Raw genomic sequence first — 27,997 nt, 5'->3', positions numbered from 1 at the left:
GAATTCTGTATACGGCCCTGGTGGTCTATACACAGTAGCCAGAACAAGAGATACATTAGATTTCTTTTGCATGTCTGACAGAGTAACATTTAGCAGAAGTATTTCAAAAGAGTTAAACCTGTATCCTGTTTTCTGGGTAACATTGAGAATATCACTATATATTGTTGCAACACCCCCGCCACGACCAGTCTGACGGGGCTCATGCTTATAACAGTAGTTTGGTGGAGTAGACTCATTTAGACCAAAATAATCATTTGGTTTTAGCCAGGTTTCAGTCAAGCAGAGTAAATCAAAACTATTATCTGTGATCATTTCATTTACAATAACTGCTTTTGGTGCGAGTGATCTAATATTTATGAGCCCAAACTTTAAAAATTGTTTTTGTTCATTTACTTTACATTTTTCTGGTTTAATTACGATAAGATTTTTTCTAGATCCTACATTATATTTATATTTTGACCTCACTATTCGGGGAACAGACACAGTCTTAATAGGTTTTACAGCGCAAGTACCTTTAGCATTTAAGCGGTTAGAACAAAACTCATCATAATGGTTATTTGAGAATTGTCTTACTAGTCACATGGAGCGAAGTGTCCTGGAGATGTTGTCAGAGAGAAGCTCCGCTCCAATTCTGCTGGGGTGTAATCCATCAGCGCGAAACAGTCTAGGACGCTCCCAGAAAAGATTCCATCCAAAAATATCTATCGAACTGCAGCAATAAGGTCAGACTCCTCTGTTAAAAGGTCTGATATATGCCGCACTGATGCTGCTGCTGGGTTTTTAGTGCAGTGGGTGGCGTGGGATGACAACGGGAAAAAGTGCAAGCACACCTCACTGTGGATGCAATGAGGTAAATACTGAATAAATACCTGAGTTATAAACCTGTGTCCCCCTCAATGACTGATCTGCCTCTCTTCTGTGTTACAGCTAGAGGATCTTCACTGTGTAACTTAAAGGGATAGTTCACCTAAAAATCTAAATTCTGTCATCATTTATTCACACTATGTTGATCCAAAGCTGAATGACTGACTTCTGTGTAACATGAAGATATTTTGAAGAATGTTGGTAACTAAACAGTTTGGTGACCATTGACTTCCATTTTATGGACAAAAAAACAACATGAGAGTAATTTAATTTTTGGGGAACTATCCCTTTAATAGAGCTTTAGGAAATACAGAAATACAGGTTATTTATCCTCAAAGGGTTAGTTCACCCCAAAATGACATTTCTGTCATTAATTACTCATCTTTAAAGGGTTAGTTCACCTTAAAATGAAAATTCGGTCATGAATTACTTGCGCTCATGTCGCTCCAAACCCATAAGACCTTTGTTCATCTTCGGAACAAAAAAAAAAAAGATGTTTTGGATTAGACCACAGAAGATGAACAAAGGTTTTATGGGTTTGGAACGACATGAGGGTGAGATATTAATGACAGGATTTTCATTTTGGGGTGAACTATCATTTTAATCACATTCCCTTAATCAAAATTGACTTTATACAGTATGTTATGTGATCCAAACAAAAATGAGGCTGTAAGAGAGAGAAGTACACTGTAAGTACAGTATGTATACTGTTTGCTGTGATGTTGATAGCTGTAATCATGCAGGTAATAAGGCATTGAAAATACATCTTTTGACATTCAACATGTTAGATGATTAGAATTCATATACCGGTATATATAAAAAAATAATTATATATAGTTTTAATATTTAAATATATATTTACATTTTTGTATTTCATTTATTTGTATTAGTTTAATTATGTACAGAGTAAATATATATTAAATCATAAATATTTAATTATTATTAAAATGATGCATTAAAAATAAATGTATATTTTGTAGCATAATTTTATTCATATGAAATTATGAAGGTTATGACACTTAGGCATGAATTTAAATGGATGGTCTGCTCAAAAAATTACAATCGTGCTATTTGAAAGCGATTACTTACTTTCTTCTGTGGAACATTAAGTTATTTTGAAAAATGCTTCAGTGCTGTTGTTGTTGCTTTACCATACCCATGGAAGTCAAAACTGTTTGGCAATATCTTCTTTAGTGTTCCAAAGAAGAAAAAAGGCATTCATTCATTTTGGATCCAAATGAGGGTTAGTAAATGATGACAGAATTTTCAACTATCCATCTGCATAGTGTTGAATGGACTGAACTCACAGCTTTGTTTTCATTCGTATCACAATCAATATGTCATCTACCTGGTCTGATTTTTATTGCAACTGTTCAAATGCTGAATGATAAAAATAAAAAGTTTAATTTCCGTTACTTTAGAGGTTGTTTCATCACATGCTGCCCTTTCTTAAAGATGTAGAAAATGCATTTCAGCAGGACTCTCCTTATAAAAACGACCCAGATGCTCAATCCATCCCCTCAGAGGGATTGTTTGTGTGAAGCTGAGGAAATGTAATTGAGGCTCAGTGGGTTTAATTGAGTCAGGGAAAAGTTAAAGCCCGGATTGATTGTTAAGTTTGATGGCGGCTCCCTAAATGTCACGAGGCTTTGTCGTCGTGGTGACGATTAATTTGTTTGTCTGAGACAGGGTTAACACCTCCATTTAATCAAATTTGATCTTGAAGAGATGGGAGTTAAACAGGTAGTGCTGAATGCTATGGGGGATATTGTATTCTTTTGAACTGCTAACATTACTTTTATATTATATTTTCTCATTTCTAGCTTCAGTTGTTTCACCTTACTCAGATTGTCGAGTTTTCTCCAGAGAATTTCGGGTTTCGGGTGTCTGATGCACTTTGTTGCACTGTTATCATTTACAAGCTTTGGAGCGCATATCCATCTCAGCAGCTCGGTCCACAAACTCTTCATCTGCATATGCTGTGAGATTGGGATGCTTAACGTTCATCTGGGAAAACAGTGTGTGTTATCTCACTAGATTTATAACGTAAATGATTTATTAAACTATACAAACACAGGAGAATAAATCAACATATTTCTATTAAGCCTATGTGATTTGTTGAACATCGCGATTTCAAAATAAAAGTTCAAACCCTCCCTCTAAGTTTGAATGTTGAATGAAATATTAAAGGTGCAGTGTGTAAATTTTAGCAGAATCTAGCGGTGAGGCTCAGTTTCCCGCTCACCCCTCCCTTTAGAGAAGCTAAGGTGGCCAACACAGGTAAAGATGTCGTCGGTAAAGACAGCAGAGAGTAATGACATTTCTTCACAAAGGTAAATTAAGGAATAATATTGACTTAATTATTCGATAAATCGATGGTATTGTGAATGTTAATGTACTTGTTCATCATTGTGTCAGTGTTTTATTTGAAAAAAACAAAGTGACGAAACGCGCTCTGTAGAGCAGTTTGTCCGTTTAGGGCTACTGTAGAAACATGGTGGCGACTTCCATGCAAGGGGACCCGCAGTGTATATAGATAGAAATTGCTCAATCAAAAAGGTAATAAAAACATAATGGTTCATTAAGAAAGGTCTGTTTACACCTCTGAAAACATAGTTATGTAAACTGATCATTTTAAATATTACACATTGCACCTTTAAAATGACATGGATTTAAAAGTTGTTGGATCATGCTGTAAAGTGAAGCATGGCCAGGCCATTGGCGCCCTCTGCAGGTATTTGTAATACATAATGTACTTAAAGAGGTCATGTTTATATTATATGTAGGCATAATACATATTTTAACAGTGATATTCAATAAAGCCATGTGATTACTTGGATTTTCTCGGGCACATATTTTGCATGTCTCGCTTAGTTAACACACCCGATACAGATGATCAACTCGAGCTACGTGAATGAACTGTGTTCCAATCGATATGATCCCTACACTGTGTTCATTGCTCCCTACTCCCTGGGCAGGGGTTTACTTCACTTCGGAACATGGACTGGAATTGGGAACCACTGATGTAGCCTATTGTAGTAATGTTGTCTCTGGTATTCTGGTATGTGAGCATAAATGCATTCAGGGGGCGTGGCTTTGGACGCCATTTGCAGGGAGGGTTGGACATTCACTTTTAGTGCTATTGATTACCAAGATAATCATTAGTTACGGCTCTAGATTAGTTATATGTTTCAAAATACAACTACATTGTTTTGCTTTTTGTGATTAAAAGACAAATATTTTGTCACTGAAAATTTCTTAAAAATAGTATTAAAATATTGTCTCTATCTAGTGAACCAGGTATCTGTATTTTGTCTCATCTTGTGAGCTGAGTGTATTGTCACATCCCTTATGTGTTATAGCTCCTAATTTTCCAAGTGTATGATGAACCTGTTACTCTTCAGGTCAATCATATATTCATAAAAAAATCACTTTGAATATGGAAAACGATAACTTTGCCATAGTATCTTTTCAAGTTGCCACAGCCACTGCATGCTTTGCATGTGCTTGTTTTATTAGTTTATTTATTAGAATTTGAAAGATAATAGCAATATTGATATCTCTGATTTTAGTCCTTGAAAACGAAAAAAAAGTAATGCTTGAAAAGTCCTTGAAAGTCCTGGTTTTACATTATATAGTTTCTGTACAAACCCTGAAAACAACACACACTAGTTTTTTTTTTTTTTTTTCAAGTGAAAATTTGCCTTAGCATTTCTATTGGTCCTGGAGTTTGTGAACAAGCTCATAGCGGAGCTTTTAGCGTTTTGACAGACCTGAAAACAACAGGAATCCTACAGGTACAGAACATTTTAGCCTCCTTTTGTTGAAGTTGACTCATGCTCGTCTCTGCATGTGGAACGGCAGGGGGGCGGAGAAGAAAACACACTCCTGCTAAGTATCTAACAAGCTTTCAGGTAGTCGGGGCTTAGAATGTTGTATAGCTCTTTGTTTCAGGAGATGCATGCGGCGCCGTGCATGTATTTCAGGGTTCCGTTCAATGGTGAAGAGATGATGGGAACAAGAAACTCCTAGGGGTGCCAATAAATTGTCCAATGAGAAATCTGACCCCACAGAGCTGCCAGTGCTTTAGATAACAGGAAGAACAATAATTTTGCTTTGATTTCTGTGTTGACTTGTGACAGTATGCAAAGAATTATGAGTCGCCACATATTCCATTACTGCATCACAATTAGACAAGTAAATTACTTGAATGTGTGTATTGATTGAAACTTTGGAACCTTTTAATATTTTCTGTTATTTCACACATTAAATTACAGATCCTAAATGGGTAACCAATGTTTAAGGATCCACAGAATGTAATTTATTGTTATTGTTTTTTTTTTCTTTGTTTGTTTTTTCTTATAAAGCCAAGATGTGTCAATGGCCCTTAAAGGAAAACTCCAGCGTTTTTTCCATATTCCACTATGTTCTTCCCTCAAGTTGATACGTACCTCTCCCTTCTCAGTGTGTGCACTCAATCGATGTAGTGCGGGGCGCCACAATGCTAGCATTTAGCTTAGCACCATTCATTCCTTAGGATCCAAACAGGGACGAATTTAGAAGCTACCAAACACTTCCATGTTTTCCTTGTTCAAAGACGGTTACATGAGTAGTTACATGAATAAGTATGGTGACACAAAATAAAAGGTTGCAATTTCCTAAGCGGATAAAAATGATGATTATAATGTATGAGGTTGACTTCAATTCGACCTTGGCGCAGTTATATCATCACTCCTGAAAACTCTCTATGATGATATCACTGCGCCGAGGTCGAAGTGCTGTGAAGTGCTCTTCCGCCTTACATTATAGTTATAATTTTTTATCTGCTTAGAAAATCGCCACATTTTATCTTGTGTTACCATACTTACTCGTGTAACTACTCATGTAACAGTCTTTAAATTGGGAAAACATGAAAGTGGTGACTTCTAAATTCATCCCTGTTTGGATCCTGAAGAATGAATGGTGCTAAGCTAAACACTAGTAAAGTGACGCTGCTCGCTACAGTGATTGAGTACACGCACTGAGACAGGAGAGGTATGTATCAACTCGTCTGTTGAAGGAAGAACATAGTGGAATATGGAAAAACAACGGCGTTTTCCTTTAAGACAAAAGTATGGAGAGGAAAAGAAAAGGAAGGGTTGACATTACTGAACCTCTATCCCTAACCTCTATCTAATCACCGCCAGCAGGTGTGAGTGTTTCTCCCAAAGTCCCAAAACAATAAAACAATTCTACTGTAACCACTGGCCATTCTAGTGCCTGGGCAAAAAAATTTAAAGTCTGTCTTTCCCTTGGCTTACCCTCTCCATCCTATTCTATAAATTTTTTTTTACAGGTATTACTATCGCTTTATGTCCCAAGATGTGTAACTCATCTCTGGAAAATGTTCTTTGACTGAAGCAAGTATTAAATTCTGCGAGGAGTAAAGAATTAATGCCTACAGATACAGTGGCCCCAAGTCCTGCGAGACCCTGGGGCACCAGCTGCTTGGAGGCGCGCCATCATAAACATCATAATAAATAAAACTCTCTCTCACACACATACACACACACGTTTGTTTCTGTGAATTGTGGGGACTTTCCAAAGACTTCTATTACATTTAAACTGACCAAACTATTTTTATACCTCCTAACCCTAAACCTACCCCTTACAGAAAACTTGTTTGCATTGTTACACTTTCAGATAAACATCATTTACTATTTTTGATATTTTTTTAAATGTCAAAAATTTCAGGTTTTACTATCCTTGTGGGGATATTGGTCCCCACAATGTAGCATGAATAAGGTATACACACACACACACACACACACCCCTTGGGATGGGTGTTAGCATTTTATTTTTAAATTGATTGTTTATTTTAACCATTTTTTTTAAGTGCTGGCTTGCTGTTTGCTATATCACATTTACATTTGCAGTGCCTTGTTGCAGGCTGCAGGCATCTCGACTTGACGCCCCTGGAGGCAATAATCCATACATGAGTTACACAAACTGACAAAAACTTACATTTCAGTGTAAGTGTTTTTAAATATTAAATACAGTACAAGAACAGCAGTCCTGTAATATTGAATTTAGAAAACGTCTCAGTATGCTTCTGCATTCTCTACTGGTATTTAAAATTCTACTGCTACAAAAGGAATATAGCAGAGCTAATGGCAAGCTTGACTGCTGATGCTATTTAAAATGTACCAGCTACTTAACATCCACTCTGGCCTTTTCTATTTTACAGACTTATTCAATCGAGATGAGTTTATGAGCATATATATATATATATATATATATATATATATATATATATATATATATATACAGTATATATGTATGTGTGTGTGTCCGTGCATGTTAATTTTTGTGGAAGCTCAGCATGGGGTTCTTTGAAGTCTTGTTAAAGCACTTTAATGAGGCTGGAAAGATATGAGTGGCAATTATGTTCGTCCTCTTACACCCTCTTGCATATAGAGATGTACAAACACAATAAGATCAGAGAGATACAACCGTCTTTTTTCTCCAAAGCAGAAAAATCCACTTTCTTTCTGTGAACTGAACATTTTGGCTGCCTATTATATTTTTACAGTTGTTATCTTTCACAGTCACACACTCTTCATTGTGCCATTGTTTATCTTTGGTAATCTGGCCGTTGCAGCTCAGTGGCTGGTGTAATATGCTGGTAATCTGCAGGTTGTGAGTTTGTGTTCCAGAAAATTCTGCACTGCCCTTGAGCAAGCCACTTAACTCAATTTACAGCCTAGCTGTTGCTATCAGATAAATGTTACACTCATGTTTGCTTAAACACACCATGGTCATAGAAATTGGAATGTGCAGGGTAATTGTTAAATGTTTTATCTTTATATTGCAGATAAATATCTGGGGAACAGGTTGCTAAGTTACGGACGAACCCTTAGTGTGTCATTTACGGCTGAGCTGGAAGAACTCTTGCCCAGAAGTGTGACTGTGATGCTGGAGGGCTCCGGAATATCAGTTACTGCTGATGTGTACTCACAACAGGAGACTTATTCCTCATTGGAGAAGACGCCCATCAACACTTTCACTCTCAGGTGTGTGTGAGTGAGCGTATCATTTCCGACTGTTTGCTAACATGTGGGCAGATAGTGAATAAATTGCTGAAATAAGGCACATGGGTAAAAAGGGATTCAAAGATCAGATTTGGCTTGAACATTTTAAACTTAAACGGCTTGGTTAACACACAATAGACAAAGCAACAGTGATCACTTAATAAAAACAGTTACTCACACTTGTGTGGTTCAACATTACTGACGCATCCAATATAGTCGACACATCTTTTAGTTTCAAAATTGTGCCTTGTTTGTAAATGAATCCACCATAAAATGAAGTAAACAAAGGACAAATTTCTTACTGTTGCAGTCTGGAACTTCATTAAAAATTAAGTTTATCAAAAAGTTTGTTGTTTGGTATTGTTTTGCATAGACCTGCATTTGCCGCTCTTGTCCTTTACCTATTACATGGGAAAAAAGACAAACAAAAAAATAAAACAAGCAATGCTCTTTAAGGAGATTTTTGCAGACTGCTAGGTTCACATAATGTTAAAATTCAATAAGAATACTGTTGCTAATGAGGATGTTCATTGCATTTCAGATTAAATATATAACCTGTGATGAAAATATGAAAATATGTCATTTTTCATAGGATTGGGCTTTCTAAAATATAAATTGTAGAAAAACAATTTTCTACAGTAATTTAAAAATATATTGTAGTTGTTCTCATGAAAGTGCTAGAGTTTTTTATTACATTTAGTCATTTAGCAGATAAATTGTTTCTTGCAGTACTGCTAAAAAAGCTGGTTATTACACCAATTACTACACCATTCACACCTCTATATATAGTAGTAACAACTTTTTTTTTTTCTTTTTAAGCATCTTAATACCAGGTGGAAACAGACCAGTGTTTTCTAAGGAAGGTATTTCAGTTTCCATGGCAGACTGAAACATTTGCCCACTGGGAACACATGGCTTATCAAGTGTTTTTTTTTTTTTTTTTTTTTTTATAGATCTTTTATATAATTATAAATGTGTGAACAATAATAAGAAAAAAACAGAAAACAAGAATCAGAAAACAATTGTGTTTTCAGTCATGACATCTGTGTGTGTGCAATAATACTTCAAAATATTTTATTTGGAAGTGTTTTCTGCTAACCTGAAGCTTTTCTGTTCATGGAGGCTTTTTACATTTGCATTTGTTGTTTTGACAGGCACTTTCCTACCAGAGTGACAAGAAAATTAATATATTTTGTAACTCACTCATAACTTATTCCATTGGCTTAAATTGACTAGACCTACTGTGCCTTAATGAAGAGCCTCAATTTTGCGTAAATAAAGTCAGAGGAACACTGTTTTCTTTTGAAAAACCCTACTGTAGTTATTATAGCAGACACAGTCACATGTTTCTAACCATTATCTCTGCTTCTGGTTTCCAGGTTAACAGAGAAGAGCGTTAATCCATCTATTGCCCAATTTGAGTTTCTCCGAATGCTTTACAATCTAACTGCACTACATATCAGCAATGCAGGAGGCCAGAACTGTAAGTCATGGTTTATGAATGTATGTGTGTTGCGCAACTGTATAAGGAAAAGACATGCTCTGAAATTAGACAGAAATGCAGTCTTCAAAAACTAATAGAAATTGATAAAATAGCAAGGGAATGTTCAATTCGATACTTGGCAGTATGGACTGTACTGTAATCAGCCATCGATTAGTGTCAAGTCTAGTGGAGCCTGTAACTTTGGTCTTGCCCTTCAGTTCGTTCCTGGCCTGTGATTGTGTTTAGTGTTTGCCTTTCATTGTGGCATGATTTCTGTACTCACTGAGATATATGCAGTGATGTGCCACTATATTTACCAGTTGGCAAGTGTCATATACTGGAATATAATACAGCTGAATGGATAATAGGTGTGTATGTTTCCCATTCTGGCATGAATTCAGTAGTTAATTTATTTAATTGTAAATTACTGTATGTTGTTTTTCCTTTAATAGATTTTTTTAACATAAAAAAATAATATAATAAAGATTTAGCTTTTATTCTGGAAAGTGAATTCAACTTACGTAGCTAACCAAAAGCAATATTGTAAGTGTATTGAACAAAAATACAATGGAACTTATTTTAATCATTGATGCTGTCTACACTGGATGTCGCGCGGCATGCGATGACAAATCCACGAGCATAAACAATATCTGCAAAGTTTCAGCGCTGAAAGTTCAATGCAAACAGAGATATAATCTTTTAAAATTATGTCAGTTCAATGCCTACAAAAAAAGCTTGTAGGGACTACAACGAGCTTCTTCCCGGGTTTGTGACGTCACAAACGCAGAAATTTCAATAAGGGGGCGAAGTCATGTTGCACTGCAATATAGAGAAGAGGAAGAGTTGTTGCCATGCCATCAAAACTAGAGCTCCACAAAAAAACCTATTCATATATATGAATCGGGATTCTGTCTTCTAACGATTCTGATGGATCAACAAGTTTCAAAATCAATGTTCTAAAGCAGCGGTTCTTAATACTGTCCCCCTGTCACATTCTGCTCTGCATCTCTCTCTCTCTCTCTCTCTCTCTCCCTCTCATTCAGCTCATCAGCTCAGCTCCAACAATGACCTGTTCCAATTATACACTTTATGTGTATAGACGGACAGATATTTTTCACATAGTCACGAGAAGTGTTAAACATGGACACACGCGGTTGTGAAATACTTGCTAGCAAACACTTCTTACTGTTACAAAATACAAACAATTACTTTACAAAAATGCTATTACACAATCATGTATTATGCTCTATTAAAGCTTTAACCAGGATAAAGCAATATGTTAGAAACTAACATAAGCAGTAGCATTTATAAATAACAGTGTATCTAAAAGTATGAGACAACAACAAACAAAAAAACATAACTTTCTGAAATGTCCTGTAAGAGCCGTGCTTGCACAGGTTCTGAGTGATCCTCTTCACTAATGTTCTATGGGTCTCAATCTAGTTCAAACTGATAAGCGATATTGATGATGTCATTGTTTACAATACAACCAGAGCATATTCTGAGGTGAGGGGCGTGACGTTTCTGTGCTGCACTAGGAGGTTTAGCGAATCACAACACTCTAGGCCAGCTAACCAATCTGAGCTCATTGCATAATTGTGAGGGAGGGGCATCATAAAATCAGGAGCATCAGAGCATTTATCAGAGAAGAGACAGTGCGGTGTAGAATAAGTGTAAATTATGTGAAGAAAAAAAATGCAAAAAAAAAAATTTTTTTTTTTACAAATAATTAACATGTTAGACTGCACCCCATAAACAGTCAACCACCCCTTTAAGTAAATAAATAAATGTTATTATAAATCTTTTATTTTCTCTTTTAGTTTACATAGGTAAATATATATATATATATATATATATATATATATATATATATATATATATATATATATATATATATATATATAATTTTAACAGGTAGATAATGAAAAGCAATGGGAAGAACAAATGATTATTTATATTTATTATCAATAATAATAATTATATATTTTTTGCAATAATAATAACAAATCTCTATTTCAATATAAAGCCTAGCTTTTCAAGGCACTTTACATATGTACATACATACATATACAAATATCACACAAAAAAGGAAGACAGATATAATAAATGAGTTAGATATTTTAAAGTTTATTTTCAGGGCAGACCACAACAGATGGCGGTATACACACATAGAGCAATTAATACAACATTCTCCTCTGTATTTAGCACAGACAACTTAAAAAAAAAAAATAAATAAATAACATCTCAACACCAGGTGAAAACAGGGTTATATTATAGACAGTCTGTATGAATTGTTTAAAACTGGTTTTGCTTTGTGTTTTCGGAGGAAGGTAATTCAGTTTCCATGGCAGACTGAAACGTTTGCACCGAGACCACATGGCTTACGATCAAGTATTTTTCCATTATTATAAATGTGTGAACAACATGAATAAACATCAGAAAACAATTGTGGTTTCAGTCATGACATCCGTGTGTGTGTCTGGCATCAACATATGGCAATTTTACTTGGCAGTGTTTTCTGCTAACCAGAAGCTTTTTCTTTTCGTAGATGCTTTTAACACTTGCATTTATTGTACATCTTCATTCAGGAGATAGTAAGGAGCTTTAACAAAAAGACAAAATGCCTGTAAGAGGAGCCTAAACTCTGAGCATCCCTGCCAAGCTGCACTTACAAATACTGTACATGAAGCTACGTGGGAGTATATATCTTCTCTCACACACACTTTGTCTCTCGTCTGTTTTCTTCGTCAAAGGAAGAAAACTACATCTTACCAAAGAGCATAATTATTTCTCTACCACGTCTTGCACTGACAGGTTCTTTCATTGGTTCTTGGAAACTGCTGCACTGAAATTTGTGCATATGTTTGAACCGCTCTCCTCTTCTGCTACAATGTGCACATGATAATCAGTTTGTCTGTATACGGCCGCACACACACAAATGCCGGTATCTCTCAAAAGCACATGCAATCATTAGTTTTCCTGGCCATGTCCTGATATGAAAGGTGAGAAGTTGAGACGATAGGACACAGAGACCCTGGAGGAAGAGAGAGTTGAGGTGAGAGAGAAATTTGATCTGTGTAAAGTCTCCCTCTATCACTATTTATGAGGCAGTATGGATCCCTGAGAGAAACAAAGACCCACTCACCTTCACCATGTTCCACCTCTCCCCACTCAGCCCTTATTGATTAATTCATTCCTTGTTCATTTATTCATATGGTGATCAAAGTTTCTATCTGCTTGCACCCAGTGGTCCTGATGTCTGTCTGTGTGTAAGCAAAGGTGAGAGAAAGGCAGTGGGGAGCTTTAGCAGGCAGGCTAGCTAAGCTACATCGTGAGGGCAATTATAAGTGGGACGGGACACAGTGATTTCACATTCAGTGTAGATTCGTGGTGGAATGCTCCTTCCAAATCCATCAGAACTGCTGAATCCTGCTGAAAAAAAACAAAACTGTTTGAATAGGCACTTGACTTTTCTTAGTCAGCACATGATGTTTCCTACTCTAAAAAAACCTTGTTTTTCTGTCACACAGCATCTTACATTTATTTACTGTTATGCCATTTCTTTCCACCCCATTTATTGATTGATTATATATGTATGTGTGTATGCATGTATGTATGTATGTATTTTAAAAGACTCAACAAAAATGTGTATTTTTATTATTTATATATTTATTGTATAATTAGTAGTAGGTTGCACAATTGTTGTACATGATACATCTTTTCTTGTTTACAGACACCTCCCAGCTCTCCAGGGTAAGCCTTGAATCTGCAGTCCGGACAAACTACAATATGGTTCCACATGCTTCATGGGTGGAGGAGTGTAGTTGTCCCAGAGGATTCACTGGGCAGTTCTGTGAACACTGTGCTCCTGGATTCACCAGGGAAACCCCTAATGGTGGACCCCTCTCCCCTTGTGTACCTTGCAACTGCAATCAACATGGGACCTGCCATCCTGAGACAGGTTGGGAGTGTGTTTGTTTGTTGGTTTGTTTGCATGCAGTCTCAACTTTTTAATGCAGGGTGTCATCCGGTGATGCAACATATACTGTTTCCCCACCATAGTAATGTTTATTTTTCCATATAGATACAGTGATCTTCAAAATTTTGGGATACACCCATGCATCTCTGATAGTTAATCATGCAAGTGTCAGATGTGGCTTTGTCTTTGGGCTCTTTTGAAAGGCCAGCAGCATCTCAGCATCTTCTCTAGACTACTGCAAATAAAGCTGGTGTTTAGCGTGTGCTGTTCAACGTAGCTTCCAGCTAAGCATCAGTGAGGGGTCTCTTTCTCAAACTGCAGACTCTTATGTGCTCCTAATTTTGTTGTGAATCTGGGCTGTCTACTTCTTTCCCATGTGGTGGTTAGATACTGCTTGCTTTGTTCTTTTGTTCTTGTGTACAGAATAGCCTTCATCTCTCAAAAGAACAATAGAAAGACTGGAAGAATGTGTTTGTGTTGGGCCATTTATGAAAACTGAAATTTCAAAAGTGACATTGTACATTGACTTGAAAGAAATGCAAGTATATTCACTTCTTTAACAACTGAAATAGACTTGGTACTACCATTTCCACAGTTCATTAGGCAGCACAACCATTTTCAACTGTGCTAATAAAAAGAAAAGTCTCTTGAATACCAAATCAGCACATTAGAAGGATTTCTTAAGGATTATATAGCACATGGTTTTCTTAGTAGAATGGCGTAATGGCTGCTGAAAATGTGCTTTGCAATCAGAGCATATTATAATATATTTTTAAAAGCAATTCATTCCAGGGATGGCAAAGCTGAATTTGCAGCTGCCATTACTCCATTTTTTTTTTGTGTAAAATGATTAGAATCATCTAAATGTTTATTTGGTTTTCCGGAAACATGTCATATTATTATCAATGTCGTGCTGTGGTGCTTAATATTTAATACCTTTTAAAGATTTTTTTATGAATAGTGGGCTGAAATAAACAGCAGTTATTTGAAATAGAAATCTCTTGTTTATAATTACATTCTAAAAGTCTTTCCTGCAGTTTAATGCATCTTGGTAAAGGTCTTTCCAACAATCAATCAATCCAAAAGAAAAAAAAAACTTACCCCAGACTTTTGAGTGGTATATATCATTTTAGAATTACCGTAGAATTATTTTAAATGGTAATTATTTAAAACTGTATATACGTTTTTGAATGTATTTTTACTAATTAAGAGCTACACTGCAGAACAGAAAGATGAATTTCTTTCAGACAATGTCTTCGCCTAAAAGTACAGTTCCTATTTCTTCTAGATTAAAAGAAGCCACTATCCAAAGCCCATTTGCTCTTTTTATCTAAAAGATAGAAGTTCTATTTCTACAGCTGCCATATTGAATGCTGCAGTTTCTCAATTTGTCCATGGTCTGCTTATACTCTTTCTGACTGTAGGCTTCCAAATACGTTTTTATACCTCCAACACAATCACTCAAATGTTCCTCTTCTTGTTCCTGTCATTTACTGAGCTGCTTTTCCTTGTTCCACTCTCACTTTTTCATTCCTCCTCTTGTTCTTTCCGTGACCCCATTAGCAGCTAGAATGGCAGGCTGTCTTTCTGTACAAGGTTGATAGAGTTCACACTCGTTCCTCTCTCCTCTATTAGACCGGCGAGCCAGCCAGGGGCTAATTAATTGTAATGTCGATTGCACGACAAAGAGTGTTTGTTTGTGTTTGTCTGTTTTCAGCGATGACTCCTGGCATGGATTTGAGCGTTCATCCTCCTCTCTTTCTCTCTTGCCCACTCTGACTGTTTCTCTTTCACACTGATGAGTAATTTCACTCTTTTAATATGCGGCAAATTAAACCTCCATCATTTTTATTATGAGCATAATGTGTAATTAGTTTGGTACAAGTCTTTAACATTACAAATTAATGTCAGACATGACTTTATCTACCACTCGGGGTAGGCAAAAGGACAAACGAGAGCAAACGATTCACATGTTTGCGAGAAAGAGGGAGGGAATTGAAGGAAGGAGGAAAGAGGGAATCAAAGCAAAAGAAGCTCAAGATCGAACGAGTGTATGCACAGGAAATCTTCACCTCCCCGGAGAAAAGGAGGAGCCCGCTCCTTTTATTTATTTATGAACCTGTTTAACTTCAAAGCAGATTTCGCCTAAGTCACAGCGGGTGCTGTTCATTGCCATTTAGCTGCTTAAATATTTTCCAGGTTCGTAAATAGAACTAGGCCTGCAAGGTCCCTGCTGAAAACCAGCACGCTTTTCATTAGCATATGCATACGTCACTCTTCATTTTTCTTCACACCAAAAACCAAAGTGTGTTTTAATCTCGTTTCGCATTCGTAAGCGTAATTATATTTTGTTAGTCCTTTGATGAGCATTAATTCAATCTCATTTCCACTTCAGGAAGGGTCTGTGCACTGATGGGCCACACCCCTTTGATTTATTATTTCCGAACAAGAGGGTGTTTCTCCCGGTAATGTAATATGGTTGTAATTGGGTGTTAATTGGTTATTAGTCTTGTCACTCAGCACAGGTGTTGTTTGTTTGGTCAGAGATAAGAGGGGAGGGAAGCTCACCTCTCCGAGCTGGATCCAGTATTGCTTCGTAATTGTGATTTATTTCAAGTCTGCCTGTGCGTGTCATTTCTATTTTCTTGCGAGCAATACAACAGATTGAAAAAAAGTTAATATTTGCAGCGGAAAAAATGGAACGGTGGCACAGAGATGTGCTGGAGGGCTAATGAAGTCAAGCATATGTTATGCGGATGCATACATATTTTGCGAGCGTGCGTGCGTGTGTGTTTTCTGGTCTCTTTCTTGAGTACTTCTCCCAAGCATGTTAATTTAAGGGTCCCCATCCATAAAATTAGGCTGAGAAGGCTTGTATTTGTCTTGGAAGAATCAGGGAAAGACTAGAGAGAGATGCAGAAGAAGAGGAGTTTGCTGAGGATGTGGGTTTTCATATAAATGTATTTACATTAACTGCTACATTCACAGAAAGTGCGAGAGCATTCATATCTCACCTTGCGCCGTTGTGTCATTTTCATTCTCTCTTCCTCTCACTTTCTTTCTCTCTTCACCCTTTGCAAAAGAGATGTGCATTTGATTTGGATCAGTAAATATAGAAAAAACAATTAATAATTTTATAGCGGATAACAGCACATAAAAATAAAAAAAAAACATTAATCTGCTTAGTATGTTTGTCTGTAATATTTACTTAATTAAAACCAGCAAATAAAGAAGAAAACAGCACGAGCTTGCCTAAAGAGAACTAAATGGTCACCTCAGACTTAAATATATTCTCACATTCTTGTATTATTGTTGCTATCATCATCATTGTTCCTACAGTGAAGCCGGCCTTATAAAGGATATGAAAAAGATAATGAAAGGAGTAGGGAAAATACATGGAAGATTTTTTGTAGTGAGAAAAGACATCTGTCTGTCTTTGTCATAAATGATCGGCTGTCTAATTTTCAGAGTTGTGAAAACATATCTTCAATTCAAAGACTGAATGAAAAGACTCAGCTTTCAATCTTTTAGAATTGAGCATCCGTGAGTAAAATCATTCTGAAGCTTTTGATGTCCGTTTGCCAGTACACCTTGTGCATGGTACACAATACATTAATTATTTATTTATTAAAAATTCATTTCATTTTTTTTCTAGACTGCTACATATTCCTTCGTTTTTCAGGCTCACCAAAGCTGCGTACATTTGTTTAAAAATACAGAAATGTAATTAAAATAGCTGTCTTTTATTTGAATATATTTGAAAATGTAATTTATTCCTGTATTGGCAAAGCCAAATTTTCAGAGGTCATTATTACAGACTCATCACATGAACCCTCAGAAATTATTCTAATATGCTAATTTACTGCTCAAGAAAAATGCCTTATTATAGAAGAATAAAATAATTTATTTGAAGAAGAAATTCAAAAGTTCGACAACAGTCTTTTGAACAAAATTCTATAGTTAAACAAAGCATAAATAAAGATACATACAAACTCTTAAATAAATATTTTTGCTGTAATTGAGTCCAAAGATTTATTCTATCTGATGCCAGTGCAACATAAAAAGTGTTTGGCTAACCATCTGGAGCCTCATAAATGAAAATGCTACAGTCTAATTAGCTATTTAATGTAGACCAACCTGTAATGAATATTCTAACAAGCGAAACCTTCTTATGACGGATGTAGTCTGGCAGCTAGCGGAGGTCAAGAGCGCCCTTTTCCAAAGGACAGCTGCAGGGATGGGTCCTTTTCAAGCCTCTGTTTTTTGGAAAGAGAGGGATGTCTTTATTTTACTCTCATTCTTTCACCCCTCTCGAAGAGTCAGGAAGAGCCCATGTGGAGGTGCTGACATTTAGCCACGCTAAAGCAGTGAATAATTCAAAAAGAGGAAAGGTACAAATGTCAGGCACTAGGAATAAACTTGCCTGAAGAGATGCGAGATTTCAAGTAAAGACATTGATATGATAATCCCAGCAGACCTCTGCTTCGTCCTGTTTTGCATAGCACAGATGAGTCTGTGAATATGTAGAATTCTGATTTGAATGCAAAATGAACCTGGCCTCTTTTGTGACCATTAGTTGGACAGCATGTAAAATTAACTTGATTAATCTTGATTGTTTAACCATTAAATATAAATCAAACTCTGTGAGAGAATGTTGATCTGATATCACAGCGAGTCGTCAAGCAGTTTTAGGGAATAAAGAGACTTTGTTTCAGAATGCAAATGAACGCAACTTCCACGCCAGCAGCTTTTGATCTGCACACAGGGAAGTGGTTGTTTCTGTGTGTGTGTGTGTGTGTGTGTGTGTGGCACCTGCCAGTCAATAGCTGCCACATCTGTCTCATATTATCCTAAGGGCAACTTTAACATCCGCCGAGGCCGACACACAGATGGTAGCCAGCATTTCTTTTACACTCAAACAGAATTAAATGTAACCTCTCTCACCTTCCCATTCTCCTTTCTGTCTGTCTCTTCATACCTTTGTGACCAGGTGTAACTGGCTATTCATGCTGAAAAACATCCTGAGATTAATCATTTCAGCTGGATTGCACTCATTCTCATCAGCGGCTGCAATGCTGACAGAAATGTCATCCATCATCTTCAAGCCTTCAGTTATGATTCAAATGAATCTGGTCCAAATTTTCTATGTCACCTGTTGCTTTTGGATTGCAACATCACTGGGGCAGTGAAGTGAAATAAAACGGGTCACCGACAAAATATTTAATGTTGTCTCACATCATGACCTTGAATTCGGTGTTTGAGAACCCATACATTTTGTTCACTCAAAAAAAATAAAAAAAATAATAATTTCTAACCCTCATGTGCTCTCTTACATAAAAAGACATTATCCTTTCCACACAGTTACAATAAATGGAGAATAAAGCTTTCAAATTGCAAAAAGCCCCTGAAAATGTGGTCCATGTGGCTTCTGTACTCTATTCTGTCTTCTGACGCCATAAAAAGACCCAAATTTGCTTTGTTTTGTTGTACTTTAAGGTCCAAATGTTTTTGCTCTGCATTATGTGGTGTTGCAGTCCTCTGTTTTGTTGTGCAGGAGAGTGGTATTGATCTTTGTGAGAGTTGAGGATTATCTCAGTGAAGTGATATATGGGGCGGTGGTTCTTTCAGTACAACTTTTAGAGTTAAATTTGTTTCCTCCAGGCCAGACCGACACAGACACATATGTCTGTGCTTGCACCATGTTTCCAGACCTCCCAGAGACTGAAAATAAAATGCCTCCTAAATTGAATTCAGCAGAACAAATAAACAGAGGAAGAGGACCACGGCCGAATCCAGCTGCTTATAAAATCAGACAAAAAAAAAAAAAAACAGACGCCCCTACAGTCTTTTCTTAAAAGACTCCAGACTTCTTTATGAACTATAGGTGCTTTTCATTTGAAGTTATCACATTGATCTCTCTCTGTCCATCTGTCTGTTCCTCTCAATCTCTTGCTTGCTTTCTCTTTCTTTCTCTACCTCCGATTTGGAACGCTGGTCAAAATCTTCGAAATCCCAAAGTCTTCCAGACTAGAGATAGTAAGTACTCTGGCTTATAAGGAAACATCATGTCTTCCTGGATAGTGGTGCGGGGACTGAATATCTACTATATTTTTATGCTTTATTCACAAATATAGCACAATAACATTATTCTTTGTTATATTTGTGGAGGTATGTTTTCCAGTCATGTAATTGTCTGTTATCAGCTAGAATACAATAAATAATTATTTCATAAATTATTAAAATAATTTCCATGCATTCTTACCCATACCCAATACTTTTCTCTGCCTTTCTCTTTATTCTCTCAGTCACTCCGCTATCTCTCTCAGAGAAACCTTATTAAATCTATTAGTGTTAACCTTGCAAATCCTCTCGGTGGCATTTAGTGCATTTGAGGGACAGCAGGAGTGCAAAGTCTTTATCCTTTAATGTTAAGGACGTGATTATCGGATTGATAGGTGTGAAGTGGAGTGAGCTTTTCACTGAAATGTATTTAGAATGTTAGTGTGTGTGCTATTTGTGCAATTATTTTATTGGATCTTTCTGACTTATACTTGTCCTTAATGAAGCTGCTTGACTATTCATCTCGTGTGCCGTACGTATTTCATACATACACAGGTCAGGAAACATGTTTTTTAATCATGAATGTGCTTATGTATTATATATCAAAGTTGATGGACAGGAATTAAATCTCATAATGCTGTTTAGCCCTCTTATAGCAGAGCTTTTCCTAATAATCTGAGACAGAAATACACACCTAGAGATTGTATGTTCTTGTTGGTAAAGAGAATTAATTATCTTTGAATTAAGTTCTTAACACTGAATTAGAAATAATCGATAAGCTTTTGAAGATAGATGCATTTGAACAGTCTGTTAGCTTCGAGCTGCGTAGTGCGTAGTTAGCGACTAGTCAGATCACATAGGCTACTTTGTCTCGTTTTCACTCACACGTTTAATGTAATAGTGTATTGCCATCTGCTGTTTCAGAAGGGTAGTGCACTTTTTCAACTAAAACACAGATGAGGGATGCGTGTCTATATATAGGTATACACACCTAAACGTGACAAATATATATTATCGTATTTGTTTAGTATTTGTAAACATTTGTATTTCTTTTTTAATTTATTTATGTAATGTACATTCTTCTTTTATGTATTTTGTAGTATATCTCTACTTGTTTTTAATTTCGGTGAAATGAAACTTTCAGGGCATGTGTGCAGAATCCAAATGGAGCCCAGCGATTTTCAGGTTCAGTGGATCTGATGATTGTCTTAGACTGTCTGACTTCATGTATGTCTCCTAAATCATTTCTTTTCACAATATATGCACTTAAAAAAAAAATAGGGCTTGGTAAAAAAATATTGATTTCTCGATTTTAATCGATTCTCCTTTTTACGAAACTATAATGATTCTTAACTCCCAAGAATCGATTAGTCGATTATTTTCAGTTCATGAAAGGAACACATTATACAGAAATTGCAATAAACTTTGTGTTTTGATACTTTTGATGTGAAACAAATTCAACATATTTCAAATTCTGTCAATTTTATTACAATATTCAAATAAAAACTGCCATTTTGGCGCTGTTTAATGTTGAGAGATAGATCGCTGTAGCGCCTCAGTTCAAGATAAGTGGCAGTGCAAAACTCTTCTGAACGGATCTCTATTGCTTCAATGTCGGCTACAGCATGAAATAAACATAAACATGTTTGTATTAGGGCTGGGCAAAATAACGCGTTATTAGCATTAATTGATTAACGGCGATAATTATTTTATCGCGCGTTAACGCAGTTTTTTATTATTATTATTATGAAAGTCCATTGCTCACTTGCTCTGAATACACATAGGCCTGCAGACAAATCATGGGTCACAGGGGGGGCTGCTCCCAATCAAACTGTTTAGGCTAACCATCAGCTTCACAAACCAGAACAGAAAAGAATGCAATGAGCTTGAAATCACGACTTCATAAATGGGAAATAGGAAGTTTCCGGTAGCACGTGAAGACAGCAGAGAAGCGCTTGCTCAGCACAGTGGAGTGTATTGTTTTGTAAGCTTTGTGGTTTATTATTTTGAGTCGTACGGGATGCTGTAACACACGGCCCTCTCACACTATATTGCTTTACACATGTATCGCTTTTGCCGCTCAGAAATATTCACGCAATAGTGCACCACGTATCAGAAGATCTCCACTCCGGCGCTGTTAGCGTTCACACTCACTGATCTATATATACAGTAACTGAACCGCGCTCTGACCCACCTCTTCCAACAGAGCCAGGGACTGCTAAACAGATCGATCACACCAGTCAAACGAACAAGGCTTTGGGGGTTAAGTTTGCCTAGTGTGAGCACAAACTAATTATTTTCCCGCATCCCACACACAAGAGTCTCTACCCGCCAATCAAGTGCTGTCCCGTATTATAATGTTATGATCGAGGCTCTGGACTCTGAACATAACTTGTTTTTCTATAACAAACTATAATATATTTTCTATAAAAACGCTAATGTCCTGGCTGTGACAAATAGCTTGTTTTATTTAATTACATTAATGTTATAAGTTAAGATTTACAAGAGATATTTTAACTGCTACTACATAAAAGGAACACTGCTGTAAAAAAAACACTTTATTTGTTTAAAGTGTTTGCAAACCAAGTGTTATTGCTTTTTTGTTCATATAGCAGTATTTTTAAATGAATAAAGTGCACAATACACTGCTGTTGAATGCATTGCTGGTTTTGTGTATAGCAATGCGATTAATCGCAGACAATCATGCGATTAATCATGGTTTTCAAAAAATGTAATCGTTGCCCAGCACTAGTTTGTATGCAAATCAGTTCATTGTAACCTTCAATATTATAATAATGTAGTACCAATCGACTCTCATGTGTATTTTACAGCATTAGTTGAGTGATTTGTTTTTCCTTGAGAAAATATGCCATGTCCTGTAAAAGATATATACAAAATAGGCCTAATCGATATTCAATCGAATCATGAAATTTGTGCCAAAACCCACTCCTAATATTTTTGTTCTTGTGCATGTGTCCTTTCTTTCTGTGTGTGTGTGTGTGTTTTATTGCAGGTGAATGTGACTGCAGAGACTTCACGACAGGTCCTTATTGTGAGCTTTGTGAAAATGGTTACTATGGCAATGCACTGACTGGCAGCGCAGGCGACTGCTTACCCTGTCCTTGTCCAGATCACACCACCTGTGTCCAGGTGCCAGAGACAGGGGACGTGGTTTGTACCAACTGTCCAACAGGCCAAAGGGGTCAGTTGCAGTCAGTTTCTGTGCAAATTTACATAATTCAGCTCAGCTCAGTTCAGCATTAATATGCAAAAAGATTAGTAGTTAAAATACATTATGCACACACTGTAAATAAATATACATTTAGCCATTTAGCAGACACTTGCATCCGAAGCACAAGCACAAAGGGTGATAATAAAAAGAAAGTAGATTGTGTTAATGGATTTTAATGGATTCCCAGGTGTACGGTGTGAATTATGTGAAGATGGTTTCTATGGCAACCCTTTGGGTTGGGGAGGCGAAGTGCAACCGTGTGTGAGGTGCGAGTGTAATGGGAACGTGGATCCCAATGCAGTGGGTGTGTGCGATCACATGACTGGACGCTGTCTGAAATGCCTGGGACATACGACTGGGGACCATTGTGAAAAATGCAGATCAGGTTACTACGGCAACGCTTTGGCCAATGAACTCAATCCAGAGCGAAAGTGCAAACGTGAGTATCATTTAAAACAATGAATGTGGCATAAAATTAAGACATTTGAGGGGCATATAAAGGGTATATAGTCACCTGCCTTATCCTCTTAAGGACAGTAAAATGTAAAATCACATACATTGTGGAAACCAGCCAAAAGAAAATGGCTTAATATACTACAGATATGTAAATGCAAATGAGTAAGAGACAGAAAATATCATTAGCTGAGTATAAAAACCATAGTCAATGGAAAGTCGTTGATGCTTTGAGACTTCAAAACTTTGATTAAATTGTTTTTGAGAAGCTTGGCAGCATTAAGCATTTTGTCCTTGTTCGAGATGTTGCTTTGTTGCATGCCTCATTAGAATGTAGACATTAAAAAGCATTTTGTGGATGAGCTATACATCATTTGCGATCATGTGGCTGAGAAGATTTTTTTGTGAAATTCTTTGTAACTCGGGAAACTTAACTTTCTGGGTTTTTTGCATTGAGAATTTATGAATTTCTGTTTCTAAGCTTGTGCCTGTAACGTGGCCGGGACATCAGGATCACCGAATGACTGCCACCCGGATACAGGAAACTGTGTTTGCCTGAGTCATGTGACAGGGAGAGACTGTGGACAGTGCGAAACTGGTTATTTCAACCTGCAGCCAGGCTTGGGCTGTGAGATGTAAGATCTGTCAGTATGTCTGTCACTATATCAGCCTATAAATTAAACTGCATAAATTCTATACTCTTTTCTTCTCTTCTATAGGTGTAACTGCAACCCCATTGGCTCCTCTTCTTCAGCATGTCATCCAATCACAGGACAGTGCATGTGTCGAACAGGTGTAGAGGGGCTGTCATGTGACACTTGTCGAATGGGATTCTTTGGTTTCTCCTCTAGAGGCTGCAGAGGTATTGAAATCAATAATCAGAACCAGACACTGGACATATGTGGTTGACATGGACAAGTCAGATTTGCCCTGAAACAAAGATTTGCATCTTTAAAATGGTTTAATATTAATATTTTAATGTTTAATGTTTATTTTTCTAATGGGACTTATAAGTTGTTATTTTTTTTATTATTATTAACAAATTAAAAATACAAATATTTAATAATCAAATTATATTTGTCAATGATACTCTGTTAATCAATAAATTATTGTGAATTCAGCTAAATAAACTCCAGGGAGTGTTATAACACAATTGAATTTATTTTTAAACATAAAGAGATAATTCTTTCATAATATGAACATTTTGTCTTTAACTACTCACCTTCATGGAGTTCCAAACCTGTAAGACACATTAAGATATTTTTGATGAAATCTAAGAGCTTTCTAACTCTCCGTAGAGCGAATGGAACTACCATGGTTAAGGCCCAGAAACGTAGTAATGACTTCATTAAAATAGTCAATGTGGTTCAACCGTAATGTTATGAAATTTTTATGTGCAAAGAAAACAAAAATAACAACTTTATTTAACAAGAAGAGAAGAATTGTTGAATAAAGTCCATATTTTTGTTTTCTTGGCACGCAAAAAGTATTCTCATAGATTCATAAAGTTATGGTTGAAACACTGATGACACATGGACTATTTTAGTGATGTCCTTACTACATTTTGCTGTCTAGGGTCAGAAAGCTCTCGGATTTGATAAAAAATATCTTAATTTGTGTTTCTTACAGATTTAGAACGATTTGAAAGTGAGTAATGACTGAAAATGTGTTTTTGGTGAACTATCCCTTTAAGATTATACATAACTTTGTCCATTGTGTCCCTCACGTACCTTTTTCAAGTGCTGGAGACTCATTGTTTCTCTTTCTCAATCTCCCACCTATAGCATGTAATTGTGACCCCATGGGCTCGTCCTCGATGCAGTGTCATGACAATGGGACCTGTTCTTGTCGCCATGGGTTTGTTGGATATAAGTGTGACAAGTGTGAATTGAACTACTATCAGAATCGCCTGACCCACCAATGTGAGGAGTGTCCTGTGTGCTACAGTCTCATCAGAGACCAGGTGGGCCTTCCTCAGTTCATGAGAAAGAGAGATGACGATGAAGCATGAAAAATGATATTTTTTATGGAATGGTTGCTCAACAAATTAAAAGGTTCACAGTTAAGTGCTATCTCACCCACTCACTAAGGTCCTTTGCTTAGATGCTCAGATCTTTTGGGTTTTTCGTAATGAGCATGAATGGGTGGTAATTGCAGACTGGTTCTAGATCTGCCCTTTAAATGATAGTGCAAGCTCAGTGGGGCTCAAGCTAATAAGGTGTGATGGATATTTTTAATAATCAAAGCTACGTCTACTGCTGTAATTGAGTGCTTTGATTTTTCTGTTTTTAAATATGACTACATTCACACATTGTCTCATCATTTTCTTCTCATGGGTTTTGTTAATGATTTTTTCACTTTGTTATGTGTACAGGCCAGTAAACTGAAGGACAGGCTCCAGGAGTTGGAGAAGCTGCTTAGCAGATATGACTGCAATAAATACAGTCGGCATTATCGTGGGCGACAGCAGCACAGACACCAACATAACGGCCTGGACAATCACATACAGAAGGACCAAGTTGAAGACTATCTGCCCAATGCCCTGGAAGACCTCCTAGCTATTCAAGGTGAAAAGTCCTTAACCAATTCACAAACAAGCTGTTTTTAGTAAACACATATTAAATGGCAACGTGCCAGGGGTCATCAAATATTATACAATAGTATATTATATTACAACATATTTTGTAATACAATACATAATATATTCAATGTCCAGCACATTTATGTTTACTGCATGGAAGGCAGATTAATTAGATAAAATATTAATAAAATAAATAATAATGCCCTTTAAAAGCAAATTATTCTTATTTTTTTTACATTAAAGCACCATTATATTGTAGTAACTCAATATAAATAAGAAGCATTTAATGTGTAATTAATGGTGCTTATGTAGTTATTTATATATTGTTAATATGGACACTGTCATAATGCTATTACACCAAATATCTACTTTTCACTTGAAACTGGTTTATGAAAAATAAAAAATTTTATTTAAAATTTTATCACAAAATATTTTCTATCAGTGTCATCCTGTTGACCAAAAAATCAGTTTGAAACACCCAGAAATTGGATTGACAATATAACTGTAATAACACTTTCAAAAAGTTTGTATGTATATATATATATATATATATATTCTTTTTTTCTTTTTTTTTTTTTAAGAAATTAATAGTTTTATTCAGCAAGGACTCATTAATTTGATCAAAAATTACAGTAAAGACATTAATAATTTTACAAAAAATAAGGCTGTGAAATTGTAGTCTGGGTGAGCATGAAATAAACTTTTGAAGTATATTATATTATATGCTAAGAAAAGAAAATGTGTTTAGGATGGTTTATACAGTCACTTTTCAATTTATCACAGTTTAAGACTAATGTAGAACATATTGTTGCTCCATTCAGCTTTGTTGTTTCTGCAAGTGACAAGCGTTTTGTTGGAAACTCCCTACTGATGCTTCACTGATGTTCCTTCTTTGATGCAGAGGCTCGCGAGGATTTCATTAAACAGTTCTCACAGCTAGAAACATCTGCCCAGACCTTACAGCTGCAGCTGCGTAGCATTGCATCGGCACTGAACTGCAACTTAACAGACAGCAGAGAAGTTACAGAGGAAGAAAAGACTCTGAAGGGTGAGCATGAGTGTCAAGAGCTTGGTGACACTTTATCTGTTACTCTGAAAATGCAAGACCAGCTTCAGAAGATGACTCTTGACCTTAACAACATGGTGAGTCTGCACAGATCAATTAAATGAATGTCTAATCCATCTGGCTAGAGAACGTGTCTTAATGAAGGCTTTTGTGTCTCTCTGCATCTCTTCAAACATCTTATTCTCAGGTCATCCCATCTGTAATCCCTAAAGAACCAAACAAATGGAACGCCATAGTGAATGAGTCTGAGTTGCTAGTGAAAAGGTTAGCAGAAATACTGAATGTACTACAAATGTCAGTTCAAGTTTTAGATGTGACTTCTGCAAACAATGTTTTCTTTTAACAGTCACACAGACATGGCAGCTCGTATAGAGCAGATAGCAGGAGATGCCTTTAAAATGGCTAACAGAACCTATTCACAGCTGATAACTTTACTAGAAGACAACTCCACAGAGTCATATGTACAGGATCTTACAGAGAAGTGAGTTACATTATGTTTGTTACTGTATTCATCAAGCACTTTTTGGGGTTCCCTGGGTATTGGTCTTTAATAACTCATTTTAAATGCCGCTGTCTATCTGTTTTTGTCTGAAAGCCTGGAGAAGATGCAGCAGTTGAAGGAGAATCTGACGCTTGAGGTTAATGAGACTTTAGTGACACACCTGTCACTTCAGAGGCACAACTCTGAGATAGCTGCCGTCTTAGAGAACATCACCTCTTCAGTATCTGAACTACGCAGAATGGATGGCAATTTCACCCTCGCAGCACAGGAGTCCAATATAACGTCTTCCTCACAGATGCTTATTCAAACAAATGTCACAGCAACCAAGGATGAGGTTTGTTCATGCATTATGTGTGGACATTGTGGTTCAACTATTGATGCTTTAATACACTGATTTTTTTATCAACATGCATGCATTTTAATCTTATTAACTAAAATCTTATAGGTCTAGAGTTGATTTACACAAAATTATAAATTATTTTCTAGTTAAAATGCTTAGGTGTCATCAGTTGACTTATTCCACAACATGACAAACAGAAATAATTTTTAGAAGCTTTTATAAACATTATGTTATGGTCCAGTGATATGTTTTGTAAGCAAAGCTTTATACTAAGAAACATTTCTAATTGAGCGGTCATAATTTTAAAGGGATGCAGGGTGCACCCAAAATTCAGTCATTAATTACCCTCACGTAGGGGAGTGTGTTA

At 36.4% G+C, this 27,997-nt stretch overlaps 1 protein-coding gene across 1 annotated transcript in view; it reads left to right on the top strand.

The window, feature by feature from the left end:
- Positions 1–27,997, top strand: part of lamc3 (laminin, gamma 3) — a 78,826-nt gene that overhangs the window by 45,313 nt on the left and 5,516 nt on the right. The window contains exons 10-22 of the mRNA XM_052557333.1: positions 7,718–7,916; positions 9,314–9,417; positions 13,151–13,378; positions 22,470–22,658; positions 22,876–23,127; positions 23,623–23,776; positions 23,861–24,003; positions 24,926–25,104; positions 25,516–25,708; positions 26,624–26,865; positions 26,976–27,052; positions 27,135–27,269; positions 27,384–27,624. Of these exons, the coding sequence (XP_052413293.1) occupies positions 7,718–7,916; positions 9,314–9,417; positions 13,151–13,378; positions 22,470–22,658; positions 22,876–23,127; positions 23,623–23,776; positions 23,861–24,003; positions 24,926–25,104; positions 25,516–25,708; positions 26,624–26,865; positions 26,976–27,052; positions 27,135–27,269; positions 27,384–27,624 (2,336 nt within the window). The remainder of the gene's footprint in view (positions 1–7,717; positions 7,917–9,313; positions 9,418–13,150; positions 13,379–22,469; positions 22,659–22,875; positions 23,128–23,622; positions 23,777–23,860; positions 24,004–24,925; positions 25,105–25,515; positions 25,709–26,623; positions 26,866–26,975; positions 27,053–27,134; positions 27,270–27,383; positions 27,625–27,997) is intronic.

This window comes from Carassius gibelio, chromosome B5 (assembly GCF_023724105.1).
Source record: "Carassius gibelio isolate Cgi1373 ecotype wild population from Czech Republic chromosome B5, carGib1.2-hapl.c, whole genome shotgun sequence".
Lineage (NCBI taxonomy): Eukaryota > Metazoa > Chordata > Actinopteri > Cypriniformes > Cyprinidae > Carassius > Carassius gibelio.
This window is presented reverse-complemented; position numbering and strand designations above follow the sequence as displayed.